This window comes from Pteropus medius, unplaced genomic scaffold (assembly GCF_902729225.1).
Source record: "Pteropus medius unplaced genomic scaffold, Ma_sr-lr_union100, whole genome shotgun sequence".
Taxonomy (NCBI): Eukaryota; Metazoa; Chordata; class Mammalia; order Chiroptera; family Pteropodidae; genus Pteropus; species Pteropus medius.
Window position 1 is genome coordinate 275298 of NW_024349226.1, and position 24519 is coordinate 299816.

The 24519-nt window shown below is 50.4% G+C and overlaps 2 protein-coding genes across 2 annotated transcripts in view; one reads left to right on the forward strand and one right to left on the reverse strand.

The window, feature by feature from the left end:
• Positions 1 to 586: 586 nt before the first annotated feature.
• AP2S1 (adaptor related protein complex 2 subunit sigma 1) lies at positions 587 to 9454 on the reverse strand. Its single transcript, XM_039881659.1, has 5 exons — positions 9247 to 9454; positions 6143 to 6292; positions 1680 to 1793; positions 1171 to 1230; positions 587 to 962 (listed from the first exon to the last, which is right to left on the reverse strand). Exons 1-5 carry the CDS (start codon positions 9247 to 9249, stop codon positions 861 to 863), a joined length of 429 nt encoding a protein of 142 aa, XP_039737593.1. The 5' UTR covers positions 9250 to 9454; the 3' UTR covers positions 587 to 860.
• A 6117-nt stretch (positions 9455 to 15571) lies between these two features.
• ARHGAP35 (Rho GTPase activating protein 35) overlaps positions 15572 to 24519 on the forward strand; it is a 103177-nt gene continuing 94229 nt past the window's right edge. Inside the window, 1 exon segment of the mRNA XM_039881660.1 lies at positions 15572 to 15700. The gene's annotated coding sequence lies outside the window, so the exon portion shown is untranslated.

Genomic DNA, 24519 nt, shown 5'->3' on the forward strand with positions numbered 1-24519 from the left:
TGGATGGGGGCCGACAGTTGGCCACGCCTGGGACACTCCCACTGAAGAACTGTCCCCCCAAGTGCCGGCCGTGCCATCGCTGAGAACCACTAAACACCAGACCTGGCGCCTGCCCTTGCAACAACCATCTGGCCTCGTGGTTAAAAATGAGGGTCTGGAACCACCTGCCTGGGCTCCTAACCAGCTTGGAACAAACCTGCCTCAGCTACTAACTAGCTGTGACATTGGGAGAGCCTTCCTGAGCTCACCCGAAAAGTGGGGGTACTAACAGTCCTTCCTCATAGCTCGTGAGGACAAAGCAAGGTAGCACATGCCAATGCCGAGAACATCTGGGGGGCGCCCAGTGCTACCGAGCGTCAGCTGTGAATGCTATCATTTTAGTAGCAAGTGTCCGGTGTGAAATCTGTCACCGCTTCTGGTCTGCGGGCCCTCTGTGAGCAGGAGCAGCTGCGAACGCGCCTGGGGCCCCGCCCTGCTCAGCACAGTGAGGACTGTTTGTTGACTGACTGACTGATGTCATGTCAGCAGGGCGTCCTGAGTGCCCACGGCTCCTGCGAAGACAGGCAAGGACACAAACACACACGGCCAGGTGGGGACCACAGGTTTATTGAGGGCTCCACACACGCACACTCACGGCATCACACGACAACGGCACAGTTACTCAGCACACGCAAGGTGGCCTCTGCCCACAGCTGGGGCCCAGAGGCAGTGGGGTGCAGTCTCCTCTCTCGTGGCCCAGACCCAGCTGGGTGCCTTCCTCCTGGGCAGCTGAGGGAGGGGGCTGCTGGGGTGGGCCCCAGGCCTGGAAAGGGGGAGCGAGCAGGCGAGGCCGGGGTCCGGGGCCGGTGGGGGTGCCCACCTCACTCCAGGGACTGCAGCATCAACAGCTGCTTCAGCACCTTCGTCTGGCTGGTCTCACGGATCTCACCGGCCAGGAACATCTCGTCCACGACCGTGTACACCTGAGTGAAGTGGGGAGAGGAGAGAGCCTGGTGTGAGCCTGGGGTGCTGGTCTGAACCTCAGAAGCTGGGGGCCCCGGGGCCCGAGAGCCAGGACATGGACACCAGCTGAGGCACTGGGCGGGCGGGGAGTGTGTGTGTGGGGGGGTGACGGCCCGTCCTCCTGCCCCGCCTCCGGCTCCCCCGCCCTCGTCTCTGCCGGGAGCCCACCTTGTAGAAGTTGAACACCAGGTCCAGTTCACAGACGTTGTGGAAATATTCATTTAAGACCTGAGAGAGGGGGACAGATGGTGAGAGACGGGCGGGGAGAGAGAGGCACACAGAGATAGGGACAGAGGTTATCACACAGATAGCGAAAGATAGAGAGAGACGGGCTGGCGGAGAGAGAGAGATACAGCTAGACAGAGACCGAGCCGGGGATGGAGGGAGAGGGAGAAAGAGACAGAGATGGTGAAAAGACAGAGAAACAAGAACGAAGGTCATCAGATGATGGCAGCAGGCGACAGACTGAGGCAGAGGGAGAGAAAGGAACAGAGACGCATGGTCAGAGAGAGACGGAGAGGGACGTAGCTGGCGGCGTAAAGACAAAAAGAAATGGGGGTGGCTAGAGAAAGACCCAGTCGCCCCCTCTGCCCCGGGGAGGGAGAAGAGAGAGTCCCAGCATCCCCGGAGAGGAGCCCCGCGCCGGTTCCCAGTGCTTGAGCGCCACCCGCACTCACCTCCACGAAGTTGTGGATGGCCTCTAGGTAGGCCAGGTTGTTGTCATTGACGTCCACGCAGATGCAGAAGTAGAGGCCCGCGTAGCGTCGGTAGATGATCTTAAAGTTCCGGAACTGTGGGCAGAGAGGCTGTCAGCGACCGGGCGTGCCCATGACCCGACGTGCCGGGCGGGGGGCATTCTGGGGCCAATATATTTAGTCCTTCATTCCTCTCATGGTCTCTGAGGCCCTACTCTGTGTCTGGTCCTGCACTGGGGACACAGTGGTGACCAAGACAGGCCTGGCTCTCCCCTCCTGGGGCTCACAGTCCAGTGGTGAAAGAGCCATTCTCAGATAACCCGAGAGTGGGGTGGGGAGGGTGTTGCAAAAGCACAGAGGGCTTCCTGGAGGAGGGGGCACCTGCGATCTGGAGGATGAACAGGAGGAAATGGGCATAAGCGCCTCAGGCGGAGGAGACAGCTTGTGCAAAAGCCCAGAGCTGAGGGGAAGCCTGGAGTGTTCCATGGCATCCACCTTTTCGAGGCTCCCTACAGCCTCTGGAAAGAGTCAAAATAGAGCCGATTCACTCATTCATCACATAATGAAGCACCGACCGTGGGGCGGGCTCTGTGCTGGGCTGTGCAGAGTCAAGTGGTGACTCGTAACCAAGACAATCCCAGCCTTGCCCTTAACTGAACTGTAATATACATATAAATATTACTACAGTAACACATAATAAATAAATAGGGCTGGGGACGCAGACTCCAATTTTACATGTGTAAGTAGATACAGAAATAGACAGATGTAGACAGAGATATGCAAAGCATGATGTCATTAGCCTACATTTGAAAAACCCCAGCTGTAGGTCTGGCACGTGTGTGGCACCAACCGGTAGCAACTGCAAAAGCCAACATTACTCCTCGATTTTTCCTTCCAGCTCATCCTTTTGTTCATTTCCACACTTGGAGTACGTTTTCTGACATTATTCCCATAATGCCCACACATAATCCACAGATAACTAAGCGCGTATCAGGGCGCATAGTCTACTTTTTTTTATTAACCGATAAAGACCGTGATCAGATGTTTGCGCTGTGGGAGGGCGTCCTGGATGAAGGCCCAGGGCAAGAACGTTATCTGGGGATGTTACCAACTGACTGTCACGGCTGGCGTGGCCTTGGCAGAATGTGACATTCTTTTCTTGAAAGCCTCCCATTCCTGCTGACACCTCCTCCCTCCTTCTCGTGCTCCGTTTTCAGTTTCCGGGCTCCTCTGGGATCAGCCCCAGATGCTGATGAGCACGGCCTCTGCTCCATGCTCCAGATAAGTCTCTTCCTGCTGGCGGGGGCAGGTCCCTCTCCCACACCTCTGGCCACGGGGGCCCCGTCCCAGCCCTGACCACTGCAGGTGTCACTGTCTGTGGACAGCTCAGTCTCCCCACTGGACTGTGAGCCCCCGGAGGGAAGGCCAGGGCTGTCAGCACTGTGTCCCCAGCGCTGCCCCGCACAGGGCTGGACACTGGATAGGTGCTTCGGCAGACAGAATAATCTCTCCATCCCCCACCCCAGCAATGTCCACATCCCGTCCCCGCAACCTATGACATGGGATCCCACACGGCAAAAGGGACTTTGCAGATGAGATGCAGGATCTTGAGAAGGGGAGATGATCCTGGACTGTCTGGATGGGCCCAGGGTCATCTCAACGGTCCTTATAAGGGAAGAGGAAGGCAACGAGTATGGGTCAGAGAGAGAGAGATATCAAGATGCTATGCGGCTGGCTTTGAAGATGGAGGGCCATGAGCTTGAGGAACGCAGGTGGCCCCGGAAGCCAGAAAAGGCAAGACAATGGCTTTTCCCCTACGGCCTCCAGAAGGAGCGTGGCCCTGCTGACCCATTTGGACGCCTAACCTAAAGAACTGTAAGACAAATGTGCGCCGTTTTAAGCCACTGTGTTCGTGGTGATTTGTTCCAGCAGCAGCAGGAAACTAACACAGGTGCTAAGAAATAAGCGTTAATGAATAAATGAGAGGAAGACAGTCTGGATGGCTGGCCTTCCGGCTGGCTGCTCATCCCTTTGTTTCTTCTCACAAGTCTCCTCCTCCAGGAAGCCTGCCCTGACCGCATTCTCATGAGAGGCGTTATTTAATGCCTCTCCCTCCTGATACTCCCCAGTTTACTGGGGGAGGGAATGATTCTCTCTTGTTCCTCACTGCAAGCCCTCCTCCAGGAAGCTCTCTCTGATCCCCAGGCTGGGTCACGTGCCCACCTCCTGCCAGGCTACTCCATGCCAGCCTTGCACACTCTGGGCTGTCACTGTCTGGTGTGTCCCTCATTGGGCTGTCTCAGTCCCCACTGAGAGCTGAGCACAGGGCTGGCCACAGAGGAATGGCTGATAAATAAATGCATGAATGAACAAATGAAAGAGTGGGCCCAGATCCGAAGGATCTGAGGGTCGGCTCCTGCGGCATTTTGATCGGTCAGCCTCTCTGGCCTCCCTAACTTCCTCCCGGCCCCTCAGACGCTGTCGTTCCCGGCACTCAGGGTCAGACCTGGCACTGCACTGGCAGCAGGATGCCCTACAAGAGTGGGCACCCCCAATGTCCCCGTCCCTTCCCTCATCCCCTCCTGGCCCGGCTCTGCTCAGCTCTCACCCCACCAGACTGCCCTCAGCAAGGCCACCAGCCCCCTGCCTCCAGGGGCCAGTCCCGTGGTCCTGAAAGCACTTTCCCCTGGCTGCTGGGGCACTGGACCCCCTGGATTTCCTCTGCCTTCTCACTCCTGCCTCTAGCTGTGGCCTCTCTTCTCCTTCGTGCTTTGCCTGTGCTCATCCCCCGGGGAGTCCCGCAGCTGTAGCTCCCTGCTACGCGCATGATGACGTATCCACGATGACGTATCCTGCCCAACTCTGTCCCTGAACCCTGACCTGTCCCCCAACCTGGACGTCTCCGCTGGGATGGGAACAGACACCTCACTCCGGATCTTCACCTCAACCTGCTCTTCCCGAAGTCTGTCCTGCCGTAGAAGGTAACAGAGCCTCCCACCGGTGGCCCCGCTTTCTGTCACACTCCACGTCTCATCCTTGGTCCTTCGCTGGCTCTGCCTCTAAAACTCTTCTCGCCTCCCCCACGGCTTCCATGCCAGTTCCGGGCACCAGCATCTCTCGCTAGCGCCTCCAGCGGTATTCCTGCTTCTGCTCTTGCCCCCTGGAGGAATCTTGCCCCCATGGAGGGATCCCTGTGACAGCTCACCTCCCTCTTCTGTTTAAAACCCTCGTGGCTGCCGCCTCCCTCAGAGCAAGAGCCCTGGGCCATCTGCCTTCGTTATCTCTTTAACCTCATCTCCTCCCCTCTTCCTCCGGCCTTATTCCACCTGCAGGCTTTCTCACTATTCCAGGAAGGCCCCAGTCTGTTTCCACCTCAGGGCCTTTGCACCTGCCAATTCCCTGGGCTTGGAATGTTCCTCTCTCAGATAGCGTCTCTTTCGTTTCTTCAACTCCTTCAGGTCTTGGCTCGAATGTCACCTCTTCAATGAAGACGTCCTGATCCAGTCATTGAAACCAGCACTGCAAGTCCAGTGCACGCTCCGTAGCACTTTCATCCCCCACAGCTGCTTCTGCTTCTCTGTGCTCCGGGGCACCTGTCACCACCCTATATTCTGTCTTTACTATCGCTCTCCGAGGCCAGGGACCCGTCTGTCACACCCCCTGCGGTATCTCCAGTACCTAGAACAGCGCCTGGCACACGGCGGGGCCTCGATAAACATTCGCTGAATTCTACAGGACAAGCAGCCTGGTCTCTCGAACAGGCTAACAGTATGGGAATGAAAAGCAGAGACTTCTCAATAAAAAGAGACCAAGGGGACACAGCAACCAAAGCAATGCAAGATCCTCGACTGGCTCTGAACAATCAATCAGCTTTGAAGATCTGGGGGAAATTTAAATATTGATTAGGTATTAGAGAGACATTTAGGAAGTATGATGAATTTTATCGGGTCTGATAGTGACATTGTGAAAACGGAAGGAAATGTCTTTATTTTCCAAGACACCTCCTGAACTATTTAGGGATGAAATTTCACAATCTCTGTAACTGCATTTAAAACGCTACAGCAAAGATGGTCATTATACGATTCCTTCTACTTTTGTGTGTTTGAACATGTTTATAGTAAGCTGGCACCGGAAGAAAAAATTCTTTGGCCAAAAAAAAGGTAGAGTCAAAAAGGCAAAATAGTAATACTGATTACATCTGGGCAGGGGGTGAATAAATCTTCAATCAACTTCCCTCTCATTGTACTAATCTGTGCTTTTGAAAATTCTCACAATGCGAAGTATCCCCCCCAAAGGAAGGAAGGCAGCAAGCTACAAGCGTGTTGAGTGGATGAATGAACGTTGGAAGGAGAGAGGGTCTGAGGGGTTACTGCAGTCAGCGGTGGGGCGGGAGGCTGGAAAGGAGGCAGGGGCGTGTGGGGAGCACCGGGGCGGGGGTCCGTCACCTCCACAAAGTTGGTGTGTTTGGCGTCTCGGACAGTGACCACGGCGTGCACCTCCTCGATCAGCTTCTGTTTCTCATCGTCGTCAAACTGCATGTACCACTTAGCCAGGCGCGTCTTGCCCGCTCTGTTCTGGATGAGGATGAAGCGGATCTGGGGGGCAGGAAGAGGAGGAAGTGAGAGTGGGGGTGGGGCGGGGCAGTGCTACGCCCGACAGCCCCACCCATCGCCACCAGGGAGACGGGGGCCAAGCTCCTCTGCTGCCTGCCTCCCCCAGGGCCCAGCCAGGCCGGCCTGGACACTTGCGTCTGCCCCAGGTCCCTCCGACACTCCTGCTGAGTGATTTTTCTTCCACTGATCAGCCAGCTCTACCCTCAGCTCCAGGGCCCTGAGTCCCAGGCTGAACACCTCTTGTCTGCCTGACATTGGACAAAAGACCCACCCCTCTGAGCCTCAGTTTCCCCAAGTTTCCTCAGAAGATCCACCTTATCAAGGTGTTTTGCAGGTTAAATTTTATAGAATCAGCTCAGTGGCTGGTACGTAGCAGGCACTCAAAAACTCAGTTTCAGACTTCTCTGGTCTGAGTCTTGGCAATGCTTTTTTTTCTCTTTTTACCACTTTAAAAAAAATTGAGATATAATTCCCATACCATAAAGTTCACCCAAAATGTATACAGTTCAATGGTCTTTAGTATATTCATACGATTGTGTAAAAATCACCAATTCCAGGACATTTTCATCACCCCTAAAAGAAGCCCCCCCGCCCCACACACACTCATTAGCAGTCACTTTCCCTCCACCCAGGCCCCGGCTACCACTCATCTTTCTGTCTCTATGTATTTGCTTGTTCTGGACATTTCATATAAGTGGCATCAGATAAAAAGTGCCCCTTTGCGTCTGGCTTCTTTCGCTCAGAAGTATGTTTTCCAGGTTCACGCATGTTATATATATCAGGACTTCATTTCTTTTAATGCCTGAATAATATGGATAGACCTCGTTTTGTTTATCCTTTCATCAGCTGATGGACATTTGGGTTGTTTCCACTTTTTGGTGACAGTGATAATACTGCTAAGATCATTTGTGTACCAGTTTTTACAGAGACATACATTTTCATTTCCTTTAGGAGAGGAATTGCTGGGTTATTGCTGCAACTCTAGGAGTAACTTTTCCAGGAACGGTTAAACTGTTTTCCAAAGCACCTGCCACTTCTTAAGTGACTTGACTACTTGGTGCCTCAGTTTATCCACCTGGAAAATAGGGCCACATAAGGGTGTGATCGGGAGAGGTACCCATAGCAGTGCCTGGCTCAGATTATGTGCTCTGTGTCCGTAATGATTATCATCAGTGATGGCTAGGAAATTTGTCCTTACGGTTCTAAAACGCCAGGTCAGCCGTCGTAGGGTTACTATGAAAATGGAATGAATTAACGCCAGAAGTGCTTAGCACAGTACCTATTACATACCCAGCACTCAATAAAATTAGCTATCATTGTGACTGAGGCGTTTTGCCCAAGTGGCTAAGAACACAAACTATAGAGTCCAAATGAATCCAGACACTGCTTACTGTGTGCCTATGGGCAAGTCATTTAACCTCTCTGGACCTCTATTTCCTCTTCTGTATAATGGACATAATGAGAGTCTCTCCCTCATAAGGCTGTTGCACAGGTTAATAAACATAAGGGGTATACAGTACAATGACAGCACATACTAAATGATATATAAGTATCAGTTCTTAGTTGTATTGTAATACATCATCATTTGACTTTGAGAAAAACATGACCACCCAAGCTCACCCAGCTAGGAAACCTGCCTTTGGCTCCAGTTCTGTTTGAGACAGGCATGCTTATGCCCATTTTATAGACGAAGAAACCGAGGCTCAGAGAAAGAAGTTTCACAGCCAGCAAGCAGAGCTAGGAGTCTAATGGCTTTGCTGTGAACTCCCTTTGTGGGAGCCTCCACCCCTTCATGAGAGTCTACCGTCTTTCCTAAGCCTCATTCGCCACATAATCTACCGCCCTCCCCCCAACCAATCAAGCTGGCGGAGAACAGGATATTACACTCTCCTTCCAAGAACCCCTTCTGCTGAGCCAGGGAAAACCACTTCCTAGCAGGGCAGGGGTCCTGAGCAGGAAGGGAAAGGGCACGGGTAGGGGTGAGGAGGCTCCCGCCAGGCAGCCAGAGCCTGGGGGCAGAGCCAGAGATATAAGGCTTACAGGAAGGAAAGCTAGAGGCAAACCTACAGAGTTGAGGGAAACCCAACCTCTTTTATTTCTTTTCCTAGTTCTCTGACCAAAGAGTCCTTTCCTATAGTTCAAAGCCCCGTCTGGAGAGAGGGCTGCCAAATCTAACACTGCCAAACCCAGTCCTCGCTCCAAAAGCCCCATCCCCACCTCTCACACTTCTATGCCTACTCCCTACCCCCAACACACCTCCTCTTGGAAAGACCCGTTCCATGATAACCCCTTCCTTTCTAGTATCCACTCCCTACCTCCAAGCCGTCTTCCCCTTTGAGGCACTTTACCTGACTCTAAAGGTCCATTCCCTACAGCTATCTTTCCCGTCTGCACTGCCCAGTCTCTTCCCCGGAAGGTTATCTTTTCACTAGCAGTATCCCGCCCCCGGTTTCGACACTCCCCTCCGCCTGCAGTGCCAGCTTCCTGCCTCTAGAGACCCCTTCTCTTCTATTCCGAGGCCTCGCACTCTTCTCCCACGCTCCTGCCACACTCCCAGAAGACCCTCCTCTTGGGACGACCCTCCCCACCTCCAATTTTTTCTTCTCACCTCCGAGCCTCCGCCTCCCCAGATGCCTCCCTGGTTCAAACCCCTCCCCGATCATCTCCAATGTCTCTCACCCGCACAGCCCTCTCTCCCCTCGGCACCTAGTCTCCAATGCCCCCCAGGCTCGAGACCCCCGGTGCACCCCGGCGCCCAGAACCACCGCTCAGTTCCTCCCTTCCCGGCCTTTGATCTGCCCCAGTCCCGAGAGCCCGCGCCCGGCCCAGACCATCGCACAGCGGTGGTGGGGGGTTGTCAGTACCCAACCGAGCCTCCAGTATCCGCGCGTGGACCCACCCTCCTCCTGTCCCCAGCGTGAGCGCGCCCCCGTTACCATGGCGACCCCCGTCCGGACCCCAGCTGCCCCGGTACCGCAGCGACTGGGCGGCTCCGGCTCTGGAAGCAGTTGGGGGACCCAGGGCTAGAGCGAACTTCCGGCAGAAGAACCAGCGTGCCCTTTCGCGCACAGCCCGCTGGGAATTGTAGTCCCAAGAATGGGTTTGCTCGTCTCGGCGGCAAGCCGGGGAAAGTGACGGTCCTTTTTCCCAACGTGCCGCACGATTGTCCGTTTCCCACCACACGGTTCAGGATCCAAGGCATGCTGGGAGTTGCGAGTGCACGTCTTTGGAGGACTACAATTCCCGAAATGCTTGGCAGTCAGCTAGGTGGCCGTTGCATTCTGGAAAATGTAGGTCTAGTACGCTCTACACAGGCACGGCCCTCACCCGCAATTCCAAGGCGTGAAGGGCATACTGGGAATAGTAGTTTTAAATAAGAAACTGCGCTGGGGGAGCTAGAAGTGTTAACTGTCAGTGCTCACGCTGTGCTTTGTCTAAAATACCTTGAGCGTTTCCCTGTGGAATATGGACAGTAGTAGAACATGAATTTGGGAGTCAGAAGTCACACCCCGTTATTTCAGCAATATCCTATTGGTAGGAGGGGCTGTGAATATCACCAGGTAAGAATCATTGCCGTCCATCCTGGAGGCTGACTACAATTGCTCATAGCAGAGGCATCTGGCCTAACTGAAGACTTAGGGACAGCCTCCCAGTAGGAGTGTTAGTTGAGCAGTGATCAGAAGATCAGTAGAAATTAACCAAGTAATGATTATATGGGAGTTGGGCAGAGTATCCGAGCAGGGACACAGACTTGTCTCTGCCCCCAGAAATCTCACGGTCTAGGTGGTTTGGAGTCTGAGGTGACATTCCACAGATATAGACAGAAAGGACCAGTTCCAGCACTTTAGTATGGACCCTGGAAAAATTCTCTCCTTCGATATGTCATTACGTCCTTCTTGTCATAGGGAAGAATTGGAAGGGGACAAAATATGCACTGATAGGGGAAAAGTCAATTAGTCCGCGTGCAGTTACATAAAATATAGTTAAGATGAATGAGAGAGATCTCTTGCATTGAAGTGGATGATCCCCAAGACATGTCGTTGGAGAAACAAAGGGAGGCACACAGTGATATCTACACATTGTATCATTTGATTTTTCTTTTTATTTATCTCTCCAACTTTTTATTTAGAAAATGTTCATATCCACAAAAAAGTTGTAATATTAGCACAAAGAACTTCAATGTATTATCCACCTCATTCGCCGACTGTTGACATCTTGCTACAGTCCCTCTCTGCATGTGTGCGTATATATATATATATATATATATATATATACATATATGTATGTTTGAACCATTTTTAAGTGAGTTGCAGACATCATGCCATTTCATCCCAAAACTTTTGTGCTTCAACATTCCTCTTAAGAACAAGGACATCTCCATAAACACAATAAAATGACATATTCAAGAAATTTAATATTAATGTATTATCTAATATGGGTGCATATTAAAATATCCCTGAGTATCTTAGTAATAATTTTCACAGATTTTTTTTGGTTCCAATCCAGGATCATAGGTTGCATTTAATTGTCATGTTCCTTTAGCCTCACTGAATATGGAGCGGTTCCCTTGCTTTGTCAGTATTTCAAGATGTTGGCATTTTTGAAGAGTCCATGTTTCCTCAGGATTAGATTAAGGTTTGACATTTTTTTTTTTTTCGGCAGGAATATCACAAAAGTGATGCTGTGTCCTTCTCAGAGGATTCTATTGGGGGCATGTGTTATTTACTTGTCTCATACTTGGTGATGTTAAGTTTGACTAATGTCTGTCACATTTTTCTTTTTGAAAATTATATGATTTATATGATACCAAAAGCATAAGCAACGCAAGAAAAAATAAATTGAACTTCATCAAAATTAAAAACTTAAAAAAATTAAAAACTTGTACATCACAGGACATTGTCAAGAGAGTGAAAAGACAACTCATAAAGTGGGAGAAAATATTTGCAAAGTCCATATCTGAAAAGAGATTAATATCCAATGTTTATAAAGAAATACAACTCAACAACAAACAGCTCAATTCAAAAATGGGCAAAGAACTTAGACATTTCTCCAGAGAAAATATACAAATGGCCAATAAGCTCATGAAAAGATGCTCAACATCACAAGTCTTTACAGGTTGCAAATCAAAACCACATGAGATACCATTTCACAACCATTAGGATGGCAATTATCAGACATGCTCACACACACCAAACAGAAAATAACAAGCGTTGGCAAGGATGTGGAGAAATTGGAACCCTCGTACATTGCTAGTGGGAATGTAAGATGGTGTAGCCACTGCTGAAAACAGTTTGGTGTTTCCTCAAAAAAGTTAAACATAGAATTGATTCGGCAATTTTATTGTTAGGTATATAACCAAAAGAATTGAAAATAGGAACTCAAACAGATACTTGTATACGAATGTTCATAGTAGTGTTATTCACAATAGCCAAAAACCTAAATGTCCATCAATGAATAGGTAAATAGATGAATAGATAAATAAAATGTGGTATATACATACAGTGGAATATTATTCAGCCTTAAAAAGGAATGAAGTTCTGATACATGACACGACATAGATGAACTTTGAAAACTTCAGGCTAAGTGAAATAAGCCAGACACAAAAGGACAAATGTTGTATGATTCCACTTACAGGATGCACCTAGAACAGGTGAATTTATATATAGAGAAAGTAGAATACACATTATCAGAGCCTGGGGCATGGGAGGAGGCAAAAAGGGGAGTATTTGTTTCATGGGTACAGAGTTTCAGTTTGGTAAAATTAAAAAGTTCTGAAAATATATAGTGGTAATGATTGAACAACATTCTGAATGGTACTTAGTGCCACAGAATTGGTCGTATCATTTCTTAATCTGGGTGCTAGTTATAGGCGTGTGTTCTTTGTGAATATTTATTGTAATGTACGCTTGTGATTTGTGCACTTCTCGGTATACATATTACATTTCAATTTTTAAAGTTTATAGAAATTGAAAGATTCATCGTTCGTTCTTCCATCGGATATTTAGTGCGTGCCCACTACTTGTCAAGCACTGGCCAGGCGCTGGGATAATGCAGGTAAGCAAAGCATCCCCGCCTCCCGTTCCTTCCTCCTGATTGGCTGCCCTTCTGGCCAATGGTGGAAGAGTTCACAGTTCTCGGCTGTCTCCGGTAGCATCAGCTAGCTGTAGCTTCCTCAGTTCGGTTTGTAGGCGGCGCTGTGAGCTCACCGACGCCTTGGTCTAGCGCAGACCTAGTCCCCACCCTCTGATTCTTTCTGAGAAATGGAGAGAAAATATGCTCCGGCACCTCCACCCTCTTTGCACAAGTCTTGTGGATTTTTCTGTCTGTGCACCTCCCCCGAGTGGGTCTGGATCCTCAGGCCACTCGTACCTATTCCAGCGCTCTGGTTGGTGTGACCGTCAGTTGCAGTCATTGGGCCCTACTGGGCAGTGCTTGGGAATTCTTGACAGTGGCCCATTCCAGCAGTCGGCACTACTTTAGGCTAATCGTTCACTCGTTTGTTTATCCTGGAGTGGAGGCTAGCTGGGTGCGCGGGGGCGGCTGCCTCCAGGGAAGCCTGCTTCCTGTGGTTGGCTTCCTCAGCTGACACCTACTCTAATGCACACTGGAAAGAAATGCAGAGCTGGGAAGGCTCTCTTTGATGGTCTCGTTCCTTCATCCTGGGAAATCCTGCTTAAGCCCCTGCCTTGTGCCTGGACCTGTTTGGTGACTGGGACAGTCCCAGCTCTGTCCTCACAGTCCAGTAGGAGCGAAAGACCTATCACTGGACAGGGACAACCCAGGGTGGTCAGGGCTTGAATCGAAGACTCAAAGGGGCTGTGGGAGCCTAGAGGGGGTGCCTGATCCAGCCTAGGGGATCAAGGAGGGCTTCCTGGAGGAGGGGACACCTAAGCTAGCAGCTGAAAGAGGGGTAGGAGTTAGTCGTTGGACGAGGACTGTCTTTTTGGCTACCATGCCCCCAGTGTCTACCATTATCCTCTTTGTTTGGCGTTGGATTCTTTCATTTATTCATTAACAAGTATTTATCGTGGGCCACTTGCCAGACTGAGGAACTAGCCAGAATCCCTGCCTTCAAAGGGCTCACACATAAAATGGTGATACCAATTCAGCACTTCAAACTCTGATGGAGAGCTATGAAGAAGATGAAGATGTAATCTACCCAATTGTCTGGGTTTGAATCTTGGATCTGCATCTTCCTAGCGATGTCACCTCTCTGTCTTAGCTTAGAATAACTATAACCTACTCATAAGGTATCGTGGAGGATCGAGTGAGTTAACATGTTTAAAGTGCTTTAGAATGTTGCTTAACATAAAGTGCCCATTTTTATCAAAGAATGAGGGGTCAGCCCAAATCTGGGAGGCTATCGAGGAAGTGACTTCGTTCTGGGACTTGAAGGAAAAAGCAGAATCAATGGGCACCTAGGTCCAGAAGAGAGCTCAGTCGTCTCTCTTCTCTAGGTGCTATCAACTCACAAATTTCCCCAAATTGGAAGGACCTGGAATACTGCATTAGCGTTATAAAGACATTGTAATTGGAAGTAAGGAAATCCGGTGTCCCCTCCCCACAGTCTTCCTGGTATTCCCTCAAGTGATCTCAAAATCACTTAGAAACCAGGGTTTACAGTGGCTGTCTAAAGAAAATCTAGCCCACGCACTTGATTTGTTTGGCCCACAGTGCTTACTTAAAACAAACTTTTTAAAAAAGTCACTAACACCTAAAAATCAGATTTCATACATTAAAAGTGCTAATTTTTTTAAAAGGTCAATGGAAACGACCCTGATCAGTAATCAAAAAACCTTTATTTAATGAGATGTTTTAAAAGTTGAGCGCATCACCTCTTACAGAGCAAGGTATAATTCAGAGCTTTACAAATATAACTCATTTAATTCTCACAGCAACCCTATGAGGGAGGTAAGATTAATCTACTTTATAGATGAAGAGATTGGGGAAAGAAACGCAAAGCGCAATAGGAACCCTAGCCTTTCTTCATGCATTCCATAAATACTGACTAGGCGCCCAGAACGCTCATCTTCCACGATCCGTACTTCCGGAGAGGTCCCAAAGGAACCTCTCCGCAGTTCAAAATAACTCAAGGGTTACAACGGCTAACTTGCCATCACTACTATTTCTCCTCCAGGGGCCCACGCTGACATTCGATTTGCAGTCATTTGCACCATGCTGATTGGGAGGCCAGGGCGTAGAGCGGACCGGGCCCTCGCCCCGCTCCCGGGGATCAGCGGGTCACGGAACCCAGGCCCAGCTGTATCAACGCGAGCGTTGCCTGCAGAGTCCCTCCGCCGCCAGGGGAAAGAGCACGCGCTCCCCGGCCCCGCCCCCTCAGCATCGACGAACTGCGAGGCTCGGGCCAGGCTGAGGCGGACCACGCCTCCCCGTGTCCCCCAATCAACTGCCTCGCTGGGCGCTCCCCTCCTCCCAGCCCCGCCCACCGCCCCACGTGACGCCCCTCGCTCTCTCCTCCTCCGTTATCCCGGGGGGTGCAGCTCGCACCGCAAGCCCACCCACCCTGTCCTCTCATTGGCTCGCCAGGTCCCGCGCGAGCGGGATCGCGCCCTCCGCCCCCGCCGTCGGGCCATGCCTCTCACCTCCCGCTTTCTCCCAGAGCCGGCGTGGAGGGGGTTCGGCTGCTTGTGGGGCGCGCAGGGGTGCGCGCGCCTGCCGCGGGCCACGCCCTCCGCCTCGTGCCAGGGGCCGCGGCTGCGGGCAGCCCCTCCGGCGCACGCGCACTCGCCCCCGCCCCCCCCTCCGCTCTCTCAGCCCGCTCGCGGGTCGCCTCGCGCTCTCGCGCCGCAGCCACTGCAGTAGCGGCATTTTCTCGGGGCGCACGCGCGCTGCGCCCTCCGCGGCGCTTCCCAGCCCCAGGCCGCGGCCGCGAGCCCCGCGGGAGCGCACGCGGCGCCCTCTCCTCACCCTGCGCGGCCGGCTGTCGCCTCGCGGCGCGCGCGCCCGGGGGCCGTTATCCTTCTGCAACGGTCCCCGCGCCACGCACGCGCAGTAATAAAGGGGCGCGCGCGCACGGGAGCGGCGGCCGCAGGAAGGAGGCGCCGCCGCCGCCGCCGCCGCCATTGCGAAGGAGGGAGGGAGCGAGGGCGCGAGCGAGCGAGGCTGGTCCGCCCTCCCTCTGGTTCCCGCCCCTCCCCCGTCCCCTCCCCGCCCCCCGCCCCGAGGGAGAGCCGCGGCGCGGCGGGAGGAGGAGGCGGAGGAGGCGGAGGAGGGAGCCCGCGAGGGAGGGTCCGCCCGGCCCCCCGCCGCCCGAGCCGCCGCCGCCGCCTCAGCCGCCGCTGGACGAGGAGCAGCAGAACATGGCGCCGGGGCCGCCGTCGCCGCAGCCGGGATCCTGGAGGCCGGGGCCGCGTTGAGGGCGCCTAGCTGGTGAGTGCGCGAGCCCGCGGGCCCCGGCGGCGAGGCCGGGCGCCGCCCCGCTGCGGGGTCCAGGGGGAGGCGGGGACGGCGGGCCCCGGAGCCCGCGAACAATGGAGGAGCCGGAGGGGGAGGGGAGGGAGCGGCCCCCCAGGCCCCCGGCCCCGCCGGCCCCTCCGCGTTGTGCCGCGGCCCGGCCCGCAGGGCCCGCCTGCCCTTCGGACCTGCCCGTGACCGCCCCAGCCCAGCCGTCCCCGCGTCGGCCCCTACCTCCCGACCCGGTGGGATCTCGGTGTCTGCCTTGCTCCCTCCCCCTTCTGCCACTCCGCTACCAGTTCGCCCCCCCCTCCTTTCCGCCTTCGCCCCTCTGGACTCTGCAGTGCTCGTGGGACCCACCTCCTCAGCGACCCTTCTGCATCCCTTAATTCCGGACCCCCATTTGGAGATCGTGACCCCTCTGTCTCCTCAGCGCCTCCACTCTCATCACCTTGCGAACCTGTCCCCTTCTTTGACCTATCTCCTCTCAGAATCTCTTGCATCACCAGGAGCTGTCCCTCTAGGACCTGCGGTTCCACCTGCTCGGAGACCCTTCTGAGACTGTTCGTCTAGGCACTGCCGCCCCAGGCTTTCTCCTTGGACTTCGTTCCGTCTCGCTCTTGGCCCCGTTGCCCACTCACAGCACCTGCTGCACCCCAGGAATGCCCCGGAGCTCCCTGACCACCCCTTCCATGCCCCAGTCTGTTTCCTGCTCCCTCTTGGACTCCGACGCACCGTGCTGTCTCCGTCCCTTCTCAGATCTTGCTGCCTTTTGCCATTGAGACCCTAGCCTCTCTTCTGACCTTTCTGCCTTCCGGCTCTGCCCCCCTTACCCAGTCTCAGCTTTCGCTGCGCCCCCAACCCGCTTGCTTGCTCTCCCACTCAGCCTTCCGCGAAGCAGCCTCTTCCGCGTTTCTGACCCTGCCGCTCTCATTTCTGCCCCTCGCTTCTCTGCAGTACCCCTAACCCAGCCTGTCCGCAGCCTGGAGGCCTGGGTCTGCCCCAGTGATCTGGAGGTTTTCTCTGTTCAGTTTCTCAAGGGCGCTCTTGGACTGTGCCATTCATTTGCTCCCCTTTTCTTTGAGCCGTTTCTCCTTCAGTTCTTCTCTGCTTAAGACCTGCTTCCAGCCTTCGGTTTGCTCCAGGTCCTCTCCTCTCCATTTTGGCCCTTCTTAGACTTGCCCTCTGCCTCGCTGGAACCATGGGTAACTTCTCTTTGATCGCTCCCTTTCTGCATCCGTGGGGAAACCCTTTTGGCCCTGCTCTTTCATTTCCGCCTCATCTTCTCTGTTGAATGTCTTCCTCCCAGCTCTGCCTCTTTTGGAGCTGTCCACTCGCTCACCTCTTTTTTCGAAGCCATTTTAACTTTGCTACCGCTGTCCGCTCTTGGAGTGGTCCTCTTTAACCCTGGTCGTCTTGTGACTGTCTTTCATCTCCGTCGCCTCTCGGTTCTAAGTTTCCTACCTGACCTCTCCCCCCACCATTTTGATTCCGCTCTCAACCTCCAATCCGCTCTGTCTCTTGTGTTTGTCTTCCCCCTTTGCCCTGCCGCATACCTCCTTTTTGAGTCCTCCTTTTTCTCAATTTCGCCCAGTATTAGAGATGTCCTCACCATTCCTTCCCGTCATCGCCCGCCTCCCCCCGACTCCCGTGCATCCTCCTGACTTCTTGGATGGACTCTCCCTGCCTTTCCAATCCCCTCTCCCAGTCTGTTCCTCATTGACTATTTTCCTTCCTCATCTTTTCTTTTTCTCGTGTCCTGCCAGGTTCCTTCTCTTCCGTTTTAGTTCCTATTAGACTTGCTTTTCGCGGCTCCCCAACCTTGACCCGCCCTTTCCCCACCGAGTGCTCCCCCTCTTTGAGCCTGCCTTCCTCTAGTCTCCATCCCCGGCTCTGGAGGGGAAGGGGCTGGGTTTGGCCCAGGGTTCTCTGGGCTCTGATTTGGACTGCAGATTCCCGCGGCACCCTGATCCTGTGGGTTTTATCCTGAGGGACCCCTGTGGGGTCTAGGTAAATATGTGGGGGCTGGTTGACTGAGTACTGATCTCTGAAGTCTGGGAGTGTCTCCCACACCCACTCCCGTTTCCCCCGCTTCTCCCAAGGTTAGTAGTGAGGGGTGGATCCTTTTCCGTCGCCCCGCTTTCTTTCCCACTCTCATTTTGCTCCCCAGCCCCTGCAGTTCCCTGGGCTTCGCTGCTTTGTGTCCTTGGGAAAAGCAGAGGGTGGCTGCTCGCAGGTCTGGCTTCTCTTCCTTCCTTTCCCTGCCCTTTTCTCTGCATTATTGTAAAGAGACAGGTGTACCTGCTTGCCCCTTCCACCTCCAGGCCCGCACCCTTGGGAGAACTTAAGGGGGTGCTTTTTTTTATCCCCAGCTGACAAGTCATATTTTTGTTTAACCCCTGGCTGGGGTAGTGGCCAGCTCTCAAATTCTCCCCAATCTCACACTTGAGTCCTGCCTTTCCTAACAGCCTCTGGTTTGCAGCGTGACTGTTGGGAGGGGCGGGAGAGGGAGGGTGGGCTAGTTCTTTTTCGCCTCTGCCCCGGGAAGGCTCCAGCATCCTGGTCTTCAAAGTAGTGAGTGTCTGGGTTTGGAAGGCGCTTTGCGGTTGTTTGTTGAAAGAGAGAGTGCCAAGTGTCACTCATATTTCTGCCCTCTGGTGTTGCAGGCGCTCCCAGCCGGGGAGACAGATGCCTCTGGGCAGATCCGTGCTGGACTGGAGTGGGGGGGCGACAGGCTCGCTGGTCGTAAAAGGGGTGCGGGGTTGAGCCCTGGCACTCCCCGAGCCTTCGAGTGACCTGATTTGATAGAGTGAGAAAGGGTTGCCGGGAACTGGCCGATTCGATTGGATTTTTGGTCTCATTTCCTGGGAAATGTACCTTAGCCACCTTTCCCCGAGCCGTACCCTTCAGTGGTTTTAGTTGGGAGTGGGGTTTAGGAAGTTCATTCAGAGGAAGGTGGTTTATACAGAAAAGCCATCCAGCCGTTTTCCTTCCTTAACTCAGGAGAGGGAACCTTTTGCATGTTCTAGGTTTATTTATTTTATTTCTTAAGTAAATCAAAAGCCTGACTTTTTCCCCCTGTGGCCTAGGGCAATTGCATATTAAAGCAGCCATCCAGCTGTGAAGAAGCATTTACTGGAAGGACTTTATTTCTTAACTGAGCTATGATCAAACTTTGTTTATTTCAGCACTTATTCAGAAATAGTTCTGTGTGAACACATTCGACATAAAAAACGTTCACTGTTATCTACAGAATTGGACCATTGACTCGTCCCATGTTAGGGCATTTGTATGTGAGACAGTGAGGGGGACTGGATAGTAGATCCATCTGGCTCTTTTAGCTTCTAACTTCTTAGGACCTTAAATTTTCCGACAAGCAGAGGCTGGTAATTTTAATTATCTGTGGCATGTGTCATCACCATTTTTGACTTAAAGCATTTCGGTTCATTTCCGTTGGTTTCTGTTCATTTCTGTATTTTGTGAATCATGATTAATTCTCTGAGTTTATTAGAGTTTATGTTTCCCGTGTTGGTATAAATAGTTTTTTATTATTATCATTATTCTTAATGTGGAAGTAGCAGCTAATTAAGAATAAAAACAACTGTATATGCAGTACCGCTTAAATTTGTGTTCCAGAGTTTTAACGTCACTGGCAGCATAGAAAGTTTCCGCATGCCCAGAGCCTAAGTTTACATAATAGGGAGAGAGGAGACTGAAGAACAAAGAGCTGATTTTTCTTCCTGAACTGGTAACCGATGTTCCAGAGACTGTCAGATTGCTCTGATGGTGGCAGAGGCTGCAACCCCAGCATCAGTATTCGCTTTCACGGTGGAATTGGGTGCTACTGAAATCCGAGGTGATAGCCTTTGCCTTCTGGAACAGTTGGTGTGCCAGTTGGGGGCAGGGTATCGAGCAGGAGATGGCTGTAGACTACTGTCTTCACCCTAGTGACACGTCTTCAAGGGCTCTTGCCCTGCCTAGAAAATCCTTGGCCTGATGAAAGTTCCTCTCTTCCCTTTTTAAAAAAACCTTTCTTTTTGGCGTTTTTACCCTCCCTTACTCATCTCCCCTTTTTTCTTGGCACGCTGAATTTTTCTTGGCATGATGCATTTAGGACAATAAGAAATCAAAAAATAGTCATTCCTCTTCATAGCAGACACATGGAAGGTGTCCGTGTGCAGATCCGTGGGCCTGATGGTGGTTTTCAGCAAAGGACAGCCGGGGAGGAGCGAGGGTTGCGCAGGTGGCTGTAACCCACAGCCTCGTAGGTGTTCGGTCAGTCTGTATGTGTTGGGGAAGCATCAGGTCAGTACAGCTGGAGATTGAAAAGGTGAGACTGGTTTTCCTTCTCGAGTTTCTGGAGTTTCTGGTCTCCTCTGCTTTCCCTCTTCTGTCCGCCGTGGCTTCCGAGAGGTGTTGGGCCTCTTGCCGGGCCCTCCGGTGCTGTGCGGCGACCGTTGTCAGTCACCATCTGGCGGTCTGTGCAGTGTCTTAATTTACCCAGTGGTAATGTCAGTGGGACGTTTTATGGATCATCTAGTCCAGTCGGTTAAATTTCCTTTTTCACACTATATGAAATAGTTAAATTTGGAGATTCTCTGCTCGAAGCGGGAGGAAGGTGACCAGCAGAAGCCCCTTGGGTTTGGAGCGGCACAGTGGTGCGTCTGTGCCTCGACTGGCCTCCTCGTTCACAGACTGGAGTGGAAGGCTTGCCGAAGGGGCATGGCGACTGGCTTCCTGTCGTAGTTGAAAGAGTGTGGACATACAGGTGGGAGACCTTCTCGTCTTGGCCTTAACCCGATTAATTGGAACGCTGGGCAAATCGCTTCCCCTCTCTGGGCTTCACATTTGTGGTCTGAAGGGTAGTGCCGTCCAGCTCGTCGTACAGTCTTGTTGTCCTGGGTCACATACAAGTAAGAGCGGGGACTCCTGGTGCTACTGCAACCCCCACCCCAGCCCCAGATTATATCCTGGAAGCCAGGAGGGGGAGGGGGCTCTTGCCCTGGGAAGGTACAGTGAAATGGACTGGATTACCTTTGCTGTATACTTTTTCAAACGTAAAATAAACATTGCCTCTCTTCTAGCCATTCGCATGAAAACGAGTTTGTAATTTTGGGGGGAAGGGGCATCCAGATTGTATTAACTACATAACTAAAACCATATACCTCTTTTAAAAACAATGTGAAATTTTTCGAGCTGAGTCACTGTTACCCTGTGCTCTCAAATAGCCGTGGTCTGAGTAGCACTTGAACTGCTGTTACTAAGAAATGCAAACAAATCCTTCATGTTTATCTTCTCTAAAGTTTATTTCTGTTTAATTTTTGAGACAGTGCTTTATCAGGCTTCATCTATGAAGAATTCTTGAAAGTAACTTGGCATCTGTCAGTCTGTTTTCATTTATTTGCTTCTGCTGTTAAGAAATACCATTAAGTTGACATAGAGAACCAGGTACTACTTTTCTGCCGTAAGGCATCGTCACAAGAAAGTAATACTTATTTTAGTTGAAAGTAGCCAGACTTGTCTATTTCTTTCTTCTTCTTTGACTGAAGTGAACATTTTCATTTCATGGAATTTCCAGCAGTCGTGACTGTTGCGTTCTGTATCTACAGGTATCTCGCGCGTTTTTCGCTCACCTACTGACTCTGCATTCTCGTTAGGAAAATGTCCTCTTCCTGGTCCCTCTAGTAATATTTACACTTGGTAACGGGATTTGAACAGTTGAGAGGCAGCTTCCTGTGGTGTAAAGAATGTGGAACCAATGCGAAGAAGATAGCAGCACCCCAGCCCCGGCTCTGCTGCTGTGTGGCGCTGGCTGTGTGACCCACCAAATCGTTTTCGCTTCTCTGGGCTGCAGCTTCTTCATGCCAGACGAAGGGTTATACTAGTTGGTTTCCATTCTGCCTTATTTTATAGCTAATGATACTGGATTGTCTTCTCTCTCTAGATAGTGAATTCTTTGAGGAAGGGGGCCTTGTCATTTATCTTTTATCTCTCATCAGACCTAGCAAAATACTTTGTGCACAGCGGGTCCCCGCTGCATAATATTCATTGAACCCAAACAGGTACCAAAGCCTTTTTTTTTTTTTTTTTTTTTTGATGGGTAGGAGATGTGCGCACCAACTCTAATGGCCATTTTTAGACTTTAAACTGACAGAGGGCTTGTCCTCCGGCTCAGCATTTAATCCTCATATATACACATCATAAAAGTCTTGACCAGGATTACACAGCTAATAGGCGGTAGGACTGTGTTATGGATCCATGTCTGTCTGATTCCAAAATGTGTGTTTATTTTATTAGTCTGCCTTGCCTCTCTGGAATATAAAAAGCTATAATTCATCTCCTTGAGGAATTTATAGTCAGTTATATACAGTTAACTGTATACATACATATACACACACACATGCTGTAGGGTGGGTGAGGGAAATAAATGTTGAATAGACTATTCCGATTAATTCCTGGCTCCTTGGGAGGCAATCCGTATTAATATCTTAAAGATTTTCCTGTTCAGAGCCCACGCACGTGGTAGGTTCTGCGTCATAGTATTTTGAAAAGGACCAGCTTGTGTTTTTTGCCAGCATGTTGAAAAAGGTGAACAATTTATTATCTGGATTCAAACCCAGGTATAAGAAAACTGTTTATAAGTGAACTTGTCTAACAGAAAGAAGAAATGTTTGATCACGGAATGACTCCTAAATCTATATTTTCTTTGGCGAATAGAAAAGTATCTTAATAGCTCTTAATTGCGAAATTTTCTTGAGAAAACTCTCTAGGTAACTAGAAATGCATGGATAAAAATAAACTCTGTCCCTTGGGTTATTTGTGTGGAGCTCACTATAATCCTTTTTTTTTTAAAACTACAATTCAAAAACTTATTAAATAATGTTGGGGTGATGTTGGCCAGCTTCCGCTAATAGCCTCCTGAAGTGTAAAAAATTAAAAAAAATGTATCGTTGGGTTTTACTTCTCTCCATCTCCATTTAAAAGAAAGGTCAAAGCGGTGGCTTCGTCTATTGCAGCCTGCACTACTTAGGAATAAGACAAAAGAAAATGATTACCCTTAATTGCCACAGGCAATTAAAAAGGATTGATTCTTTGTTCAGTAACAAATTGATTGTGTACAAATGAAAGTCAGCACTGCATTAATACCAGATTATTAGATTTTTGAAATCCGCATCTTGAGCTGGAGTGGCTCTCCCTTCGAGGGAATCATGTCACTGGGAATAGCGACCCTAAACACATGGCGATGAAAGCAGCGCCAGACCTTTATTTTTCAAAACTGTTTATAAGATCCGTAGGTGGAAGGCCCGTGGATGCCGCTTGTGTGATAGCATTTTTAATGGCCTGAAATCACTGAATACTTCAGTGCTGCTGGCCTATAGAAAATTTCTTCCTCCGATTGGTCAGTCAGTTGAGGAATGCAGATAAAACCTTTGATAAATGAGGAAAAAGGGAAGGGCCCCTGACTGCTTTGGGAGTGGGTCTCGGCTGTTGGCATATGCCCAGAAGTAGTCAGCAGCCACAAAGGCTTAAAAATGGCAGCTTTAGCTAAAGGAGTTGTGTTTCGACGTGTGTGTATGTACAAGGAATACATGTATTTCCTTGTGTGCAGATCCCCTTTTAACATCTTTATCTTTTCATTCCCTCCCCCCTTCAAAATTAAGGTACAACTTACAAATAGAAAAGTGCATAAATCTTAAATGTACATTCTGAATTTTCTATAAAGTCACACATCCTCCCCGCCTCTGCACCCAGCCCTCGCCCCCCCCCCCCCCCCCCCTGCCATTCATGTTATGGGGCATAAATTCCTTTTCCACACAAGTCCTCTTAATAAGTTGGAAATTACTTGAGAGTCTCTATATGGAAGGCGCTTCAGTCATAGCTTTAATATACAAATGCGAATGTGTGTAAGATGATATTTATAACTTCCAAGTTTGCTCAAGGTCACATATCTGATAAAGAATGGGATAATAGTGATCTGGTACAAATTACCACAGTTGTCGAAAGCATTCTTTTGATAACAGATCTTCCTTGTCTATGTCGTAATTCCAGATTTTTTTGGTCTGTTTGCTGGGAATTAAGAAATAGGTAGCGGTCAGTGCTGGAGATGCCATGATAGGCAAACTGTGAGAACTTTCTGGAAGGCACTTTGGCAGTGTATTAAAAGATGTACAATCCTTGATCTGCTCTCAGGGATCTATATGGACCAAGAAAGATTATATACAAAGATGTTAACCGTAGCGATGTGTATAGAAAATAAAAAGCAGTCTAAATGTTTTAGCCTTTGGGGAGTAGTTGCTTTATGGAAAAGTATGGACTCATTAAAATAGGGTGTTTTGGAGAATTCTTGACATGGGAAGGTACACACAAAATAAAATAAAATTATGAGAAAAACTCAAGATATAGAACTATAAACAGTAAGATTTCAGTTATTTACAATATAAATGGGAAAAGTGGAAGAAATACACCAAAGTGCTATTAATACTGATCTCTGTGCTGTTGAATTTTGAGTGATTCAAATTTTTTTCTGAGTTCCCAAGTTTTCACGATGATTTTACCATTTTTGATTCAGAAAAAAAAAGAATAAACAAATTTTTTTTGCAATGTGGTTGTACTGTTTGGTTTTTGTCATAAGCATATGAAGGAAAAAACTGAGCTGAAAAGCAAGGACTTAGTAATAGATCTGTTGGAGTCTAGTACCTTGAAGGTGAGGCAGTCACCCTTTCTTGGAGCAATAATTGAATTACTAGCAATATTAACTGGTTAATAATAATAATACGCTTATTGTGAACCAGGAA

Bases quoted from the DNA above. Each gene is read 5' to 3' on its own strand.
- AP2S1 (XM_039881659.1), bottom strand. The intron at 1,231-1,679 runs GTGAGTGCGGGT...CCCCTCTCTCAG, and splicing joins CCATCCACAACTTCGTGGAG to GTCTTAAATGAATATTTCCA. The intron at 963-1,170 runs GTGGGCTCCCGG...CACTTCACTCAG, and splicing joins TGGTGTTCAACTTCTACAAG to GTGTACACGGTCGTGGACGA.